This window comes from Herpailurus yagouaroundi, unplaced genomic scaffold, assembly GCF_014898765.1.
Source record: "Herpailurus yagouaroundi ecotype Mexico unplaced genomic scaffold, PumYag 67189, whole genome shotgun sequence".
In the NCBI taxonomy this organism is placed as follows: domain Eukaryota; kingdom Metazoa; phylum Chordata; class Mammalia; order Carnivora; family Felidae; genus Herpailurus; species Herpailurus yagouaroundi.
In genome coordinates this window covers 221000-228408 of record NW_024420031.1, presented here as the reverse complement: position 1 = coordinate 228408, position 7409 = coordinate 221000, and the positions used below count along the sequence as shown (strand labels likewise).

Here is a 7409-nt window from a genome sequence, read left to right as displayed (position 1 = left end):
CCTGAGCTGTGGCGGTGGCGGTGGCGGTGGCGGCGGCGGCAGCGGTAGCCTCAGCTCCTGCTCCCCGTGCCGCCGGCCCCAGCGCTGTCTCCCGGGCCCCCCCGGGCCCCCGGGCCCTCGAGCCCGGTGCGCGCCCTCGCGTCCCGCCGGCCCCCTCCCCCGGCTGGGCCCGGGGGAGGGTGGCGCCGTGAGCGAGCGGGGACCGGGCTCTCCTGCCCCTTCCCTTGCCCCTGGGCCGCCAGGATGGAGGCGGGGTCGGGGCCCCCGGGCGGTCCGGGATCCGAGAGCCCCAACCGGGCGGTGGAGTACCTGCTGGAGCTGAACAACATCATTGAGAGCCAGCAGCAGCTGCTGGAGACCCAGCGGCGGCGCATTGAAGAACTGGAGGGCCAGCTGGACCAGCTCACCCAGGAGAACCGCGACCTGAGGGAGGAGAGCCAGCTGCACCGCGGGGAGCTGCACCGGGACCCCCACGGCGCGCGGGATAGCCCCGGCCGCGAAAGCCAGTACCAGAACCTGCGCGAGACCCAGTTCCACCACCGCGAGCTGCGGGAGAGCCAGTTCCACCAGGCGGCCCGGGACGTGGGCTACCCGAACCGGGACGGCGCCTACCAGAACCGGGAGGCAGTGTATCGGGACAAGGAGCGGGACGCCCCCTACCCGCTCCAGGACACTACCGGCTACCCAGCCCGCGAGCGCGACGTGGCCCAGTGCCACCTGCACCACGAGAACCCAGCCCTGGGTCGCGAGCGTGGCGGGCGGGAGACCGTGCCAGCGCACCCGGGCCGCGAGAAGGAAGCCGGCTATTCAGCTGCGGTGGGCGTGGGGCCCCGGCCACCGCGGGAGCGGGGCCAGCTGAGCCGAGGCGCATCCAGGAGCTCCAGCCCCGGGGCCGGTGGCGGCCACAGCACCAGTACCAGCACCAGCCCGGCCACAACCCTCCAGAGAAAGTAAGGAATGTGTGTTTGTACCTCTCTCCCCCCTACCCCCTTCACCCCGGCTCTTCCCCTCCAGTTCCCTCTCCAACTTGTCCGGCTGATAAAGTAAGAAGCCAGTGCCTGATACCATGTCCTCCTCTCCCGTCCCAGACTGTCAGAGAAGCTCGGTCCTGCTCAAGCAGCCGACACCCCACCCCTTCTCCGGCCACCCCAGCCTGGCTTGGCCAGATGAGTGCAGGTGTCTCTTCTTTCTCAAAACCGTGGCCAGTGAGGGCCTACAGCAGTCATCACCCCTCTACTTCTTCACCCCCTAGCTGTACCCTTACCAGAGGATGGCTTTTCATTTATTTCTTTATTTTGGATGTGCTGCTTGGGATTTTTATTATCTGTGACATTGTCACCTCAGAGCCCCAAGGGAAAGAAAGCCCCGGTGGGGGGCCCCCCCCCCCACTTTGGGTCTCCTCTGCAGGTCCTGAGTGTAGGCCTGATCTTGTCTCCTCTGGTGGCCTCAGCTCCATCGTTTCCCAGAGAGGCAGGTGGGGACTAGAATGGCTGCTGGAGGCTGAGACATCCCTCTGATGGGAACCGCAGCACATCCTGGCCAGGGGAGCAAAGATGGGGGAGCAAAGATGGAGGCCAGGCCCTTGGCTAGTTCCTCAAAGAGCACCCCCACTCCACCCTCAAGAAAAACACCACCCAATTAAAGAGCTCCCAGGAAGGGAAGCCTACAGATCTTCTCTCTTGTTGGATCAGTGCCAGTTTCTTTGCTGGTGTCCGTGTGTCTGCCTATTTGGGACACCTTGGGTTGGTGGGACATGGGCTGGGTCCACTTCTTCCATGCAGATACTACTGTGAGCTGGTCAGGATAAATGTCAGGCTAAGAGAGTCAAGGGCATGCAGGCTCACAGGGCTGCCCTAAAGGCCCCCTGATTTCTCTTTTGCTGTATTGGAAAGAACAGCACTGAACTGGGAGTTAGGACACCTGGGTTCCCCTTCCAGCTGTGCTGCAGATTGACTTTGTGACCTTGACTGACTCCCTTCCTCTCTCAGGCCATCAGTTCCCCCCATATCTTGTCTTCCTTGAATGCTCTTTAAGACCCCCCAGCTTAGATTTGATGGTTCTGTGACTAATCCAGCCACACTACCGAGCAAGTCTGAAGTCCTCTAGCGAATGGACAGCCTTCCCCCTCCTCTCACTGCTCAGCTGGTCCTACCATGTGCCACAACCAGTGGAGTGTCTCTTGGAGGCTGGGCTGGGGGTGGGGAAGCCTTCTGCCTCAGGAAATCTGCTGGGAGACAGCTCTCTGCAACTCCCCCGTGGTGAGGCAGCAGGCTGGGGTGCTGGGTTGAGATGGCTGGGCCCCAGGAGCAGCAGCTGCAGCTTGAGGCCTCGGCTGGGCTCCACTGCAGTGCACCCTCAGCTGAGTTTCGGTGTGGACTGCCTCAGAGTAGTCCCGGGGCCAGGGAGATGGGTTCTCCTGTCCAGGCGTGGTTGCTGGGAGCCCATTCCCAGTGGACCGACTGTGTGCAACTTGGGGCCCCACCCTGGAGGAAGGGTCCAGATCAACCAAGCAGAGCTGTTTCAGGAGAGGGCTACGGTGGGTGGGAGCAGGAGACTGGAGCCTGCTGTGGTCCTTGAGCCTGACTGTGGAAGACTTTTCTGGAGTGGTCAGGCCTATGACAGAGGAAAGAGGCTCATTATGTGTGGCTCCAGAGAGCAGAGCCAGGAGCGGTGGGAAATTTGGGGGTAAATCAGGGAGAACTTTCCAACCTGGCTGCCTGGTGATGCAGAGGACTGAGTCAAGAGGTGGGGGTGGGAGCTGGGTGGACTTGTCCGGCAGAGGCCCAGTGGGTGTCGGGAAGAGCTGGAAAAAGCACCATTCCTGAATTGGGTGTAAAGCCCAATGAAGTGACCTGGGTCTTCCCCGATACCAGGATTTCATTACCCTCAGATTCTCCATCCTGCAGACGTGGATCTCTTGGCTGGCTGGAAGCCCATTTGCTCTTGAGCTCTGTGCTTCTGCCATCCGCACAGGCCTGCCTCTCAGTCTATCCCTCTTTTGTGCACCCTCCAGGCTGTTTGTCGGATTTCTTTGCCTCACATTTCCTACTGGAGGGGGTTTAGATAGTGCTTTGAATTTCTCCTAGCCACATATTAAATATTTGCACATCAGTTATTGCCTCTTTTGGGCCTCACCACAGGTTCTGGTGAGCATTAGCAACTCCATTTGAGAGATGGGGAAACTGAGGCCCCAAGATGAAAGGCTTTTGCCCAAGGTTACGCTGCTAGTTCCTAATGGAGCTGGGACTAGAACCCACATCCACCTGTGTCTGAGACCTGTCATTTTTCCACTAGAGCTTTCCAACCCACATGAGTCTCCTGGCTTCAGGACCTGGCCAGGTCCCAAACTTGGAGAGGCCAGGCAAGCCTTAGGTATCTATAGGATTGGAGCAGGAGGAGCTGACTCTGGGATGAGTGGCAGAGTCAAGGGGCAGGAGTGTGGGGGAGAAGGCTGTGTCTCCCTCCTTTCTACTCTTCCTCCCAGCCAAGCATCCAGAGGGCTTGTTCATGCAGTAACCATTGCTGCCACCACAGCTGCTGAAGAGACTCCCTTGCCAGGCCTGTTCTGGGTTTGTAAGGAGTGGGTGAGAAGACTGCTGCTGGAAGCCAGGGCAGGCAAGGTGGGAGTTTAGCGGCAGAGGCTGCAGCACTGGGGGTGGATCGGTAGAGCAGGTACAGGCTAGGCGTTCCTGGTCCCCAGGCTCCCTCTGGTGGAGGAAGAGGGGAGAGATGGGCCTGGGCCCCAGCTGCCTCTTGTTGAGGGCCCCTTGTGCCTAGGGACTTATTTAGTTCTCCCAACGACCCTGTGCGTCAGGCACCGCAGTCCACATTTTACAGCCGAAGAAACCGAGGGGCTCAGAGAAGTGAAGTGACACACCAGAGGTCACTGGCCCTAAGACAGACTCTTCATCCTGTGAACTTTCCCTCTACTGCGGTTGCTAGCGGCTGTCATGTCCACCCCCACCTATGTCATACCCCCAGGATTCCAACATCCTCCCGCACTGTCTCTTCTGGACGGGTTCCCGGATGCCAGTATGCCTTCTGCTGTGCTCTGGGTGTGGCCTTCTTAGTGCAGCAGAGCACGAGATGAGGCTCAACCTCCTTCTGCCCCCTGGTCTTCTGTATGTGAGGGCTTTGCTTGCTTGCTTGTTTGTAGCTGCTGGTTTCCACCAGTGTTCAGGTCTTTTTTCCCTGGAATTGTTCCCCTCAACCCCCAGATGATTAGAGAAGAGTTCTGCTTTCGTTGTTGATCTTGACCTGGCCCCCCTTGCAGTTCTGGCGCCTGGAATGATTTACGGGTGTGCTGGGGGCCACTGCTGAGTTGCTCCACACTGAAGAGAGCGGTATTTCCCACGCTTTGTGCATGGGCCCAGCTCCGGCTCTGCCGTACGTGGTGGTGGGGTGAAGCTGGTTTGGTGGTAACTCTCCACCCACCACTCCCCCCCACACACACACCCTCACCCACCCTGCAAGCTGGTCCACATTGGGGGGCAGCAACCAGAATGCCTGGCCTGGTGTTCTTGACAGCCAGGGCAATGCGTGGTCTGCTGCTTGGCTGCTGGGCTGTGTCAGTGTTCTCCCTGCAGGGGCTGAGGGCACTGGGAAGGGGGGGGGGGGAGAGTGAGCCCAAGGGAGGGGCCCCGGGGAAGTCTGTCTCCTTTGGGCTCTCAGGTACTTTTCCGGGGGGGGGGGTTTTTCCCTCTTCCCAGGGGGGGAAGCCCTCTATTCCCCCCCCCCCCCGTGTTGAGAGCATTATACTTGTGTGGGAGGAAATGATAATGTTGAGTTGAATGAGAATTAGAGGAGTCTTGCTTCTCCGTCTAGATCTGGGGCAAGAATGGGGTTGTTGTCATACACAAACATTTCTTGGCTGCATGCACAGAGCAGGAGGGGCCACCAGGCTGAGCAAACACCATGCTCTCTGCGCTTGAGGAGCCCCCTCCTCCTTGCGGGAGCTGCAGGGCTCCAGGCTCAGCCCACCATCGTGACAGTGCTCTGGACAAAACAAGTGGCAAGGGTGGTGGAGTGTGGAAGTTCTCAGAGGAAGGATCAGGGTAGGCCAGGCCACTGGTTGGGGACCCTGCTCAAGGGCTTCAAAGAGAGTGGGTGTCTCCTGGGGTCCAATGGGGGCCTAGGTGGGAGGAAGACTGGACTGAGGCTTACCCTCTGCTACTCTTTCATCTCACCCACCCCTGCCTACTGTGGCCTCTGAATCTGCTGAGAGCATAGTAAAGGCCTGGAGCATGGAGAAGAGGCCACACATGTGCTGAGTGAGTCTCAGCCTTCTGTGTGCCAGGCACCACCCTCTGTGGCTTTATGTAATAATAGCTAACATTTTTTTTTTTTACTGCATTTACTGTGTGCCAAGCACTATTTGTTCTGAGTGCTTTCCATGTATTAATTCATTCAATCTCCACATGAATCTTTTGATGTAGATATTGTTATTAAATCCATTTTACAGATGAGGCAACTGAGGCCCGGGAAGGTTGGTTAACTTACCCAAGGTCACTCAATAATAAGCAGGAGAATTGAGAAGGAGCTACAAGGAGCACAAGTAGCCAGGCTCCAGAGTCCATCTGCAGCGTTCTTACCCACCATGCAGTACTACTGCCTCTTATCTCATTTGCAGAGTCCCTGCCAGGTGGGTGTTAGTATTATCTTCATTTTTCAGACAGGGAAACAAGGATCAGAGAGGTGCAGTGACCTGCCTGAGGTTACACAACTGCATGGGGCCCAGAACTGTCGGGCTTGAGACTGTGGTACACCACTGCCTCCCGCAGGCAAGGTGTAAAGATGTTAGAGACACTCCAGGCATGGCTCTGGGCTTCCCCCAGCAGAGCTCCCAAGACCACTGCTCCAGTCAGGGTCCGTCTCCTGACTGCTTCCTGAAGTTTTGCCATAGTCTTCTCTAACAGATGCCTCTCCTGCTCTTGTTCCATCAAGCCTCTGACGAGATGCAGCCTGGCCAAGCTTTCTGCAGGGCTCCAGTGGTTCCACTCTGTCTTTGGCCTGCAGGAGAACGTTCAGACTCCTCCATCTGCCATGCATAGTCCTCTTAGCATCGGCACCTGACTTCCCTTTCTCCCCTCATCTTTTGACAGTCCACTTCCCACAGACCGTGCCCCAGCCAGAAGGGCCTGTGCACCCCAGTGTTAGCCCACTCAGCCTTCTGATAGCCTCGGGGTCTTTGCTGATGCTGGTTCCTCCTCCTGGGCTGCTCCATATAGTTCCCACGCTGAGCTGAGCTGTCATCTCTCCTGTGTCTATTTGCTGGTCTACCCCTGGCCCTTGAAATGAGCACTTTCTCTCTTTTTAAGTTTCTTTTCTTTCCTTTATTTTTTTGAGAGATAGAGAGCAAGCAGGGGAGGAGCAGAGAGAGGGAGACAGAATCCCAGGCAGGCTCCGTGCCATCAGCATGGAGCCTGATGTGGGGCTCGAACCCACAAACCATGAGGTCATAACCTGAGCCATAATCAACGGTCGGTGGCTTAACCAACTGAGCCACCCAGGCGCCCCTCTCTCTTTTTATACCTTTATGGTTATTTGTTTACATCTTGTATCCTCTCTACTAGATTGAGAGCCCCTACAGATTGACATTTAAGTGACATGTATCAAGAGCATGTTGTGTTGGTCCCTATGGTAGGTGCTCTGGGCATGAGTGACAGAGCCAGCAGCTTGGAAACACACAGCACAGCACGTAGTAGCTGCTCAGTAAATGTTGAATAAACAAATGAATGTCAGATTAAGCCTTGGTGCACTAATGGCTAGAGGTGCCTAAGTTTTTCTTCATTCTAGGGCCCCCCATAGAGAGATATCTCCACTTCAGAATTCTGTTGCCTCCTGCCTTGCTTTCTCCTCATGCTCCCAGGAGTTGTTTGGCCTCTACTCTGGGCTTTTCACACTTACCAGCCTTCCAGTTTGTGGGATATCAGGGTAGCAGAATCAGAGGAAACTTTGGAGACATTTAGGCCTGTCTATTCATCATTACCTCTCCCTCCCATGCTATGGCCATATCATACCATGGTCTTGACCCTCAGTGCAAGATCTTCTGTTCTGAAAGGAGCAAAGAGACATGCGTAGGACTCGTATGCAGCCTGCCCAGTTTAGTGGAAAACTACTTATTTATCCAACAAGTCTCTGTTGGGGCTCAGACCCTGGGCCGGGTGTGGTGTCTCAAATCATAATAAGACACAGCCCCTTTGGCTCACTCCCTGGCTGTATTCCCTGGCAGAATGATAAACACGGGTCATGGGGGAGAACGATAAATAAATGACTTATTTCCACTTTTGAGATAACTCATTTAGGGCAAGGTAATTTGCTAGTTACTCTAACTTTCTCATGGAAGTTATTTGATCTCTCTCCAGGCATCCATGTTGAAAGCATTTATGTAGGGAAGCCTGTTATCAAGC

At 56.4% G+C, this 7409-nt stretch overlaps 1 protein-coding gene across 4 annotated transcripts in view; it reads left to right on the top strand.

Annotated features, from left to right (window-relative positions):
• Positions 1–92: 92 nt before the first annotated feature.
• The window catches only part of IQSEC2 (IQ motif and Sec7 domain ArfGEF 2), a 76493-nt gene continuing 69176 nt past the window's right edge, over positions 93–7409 (top strand). For 2 of the 4 annotated variants that reach the window (XM_040467092.1, XM_040467090.1), the window contains exon 1: positions 98–950. In XM_040467092.1, the coding sequence (XP_040323026.1) occupies positions 244–950 (707 nt within the window). In that variant the 5' untranslated portion in view covers positions 98–243. Of the gene's footprint in view, positions 951–7409 lie in introns of all 4 variants that reach the window. The other 2 variants (XM_040467095.1, XM_040467091.1) reach the window with 2 other exon arrangements.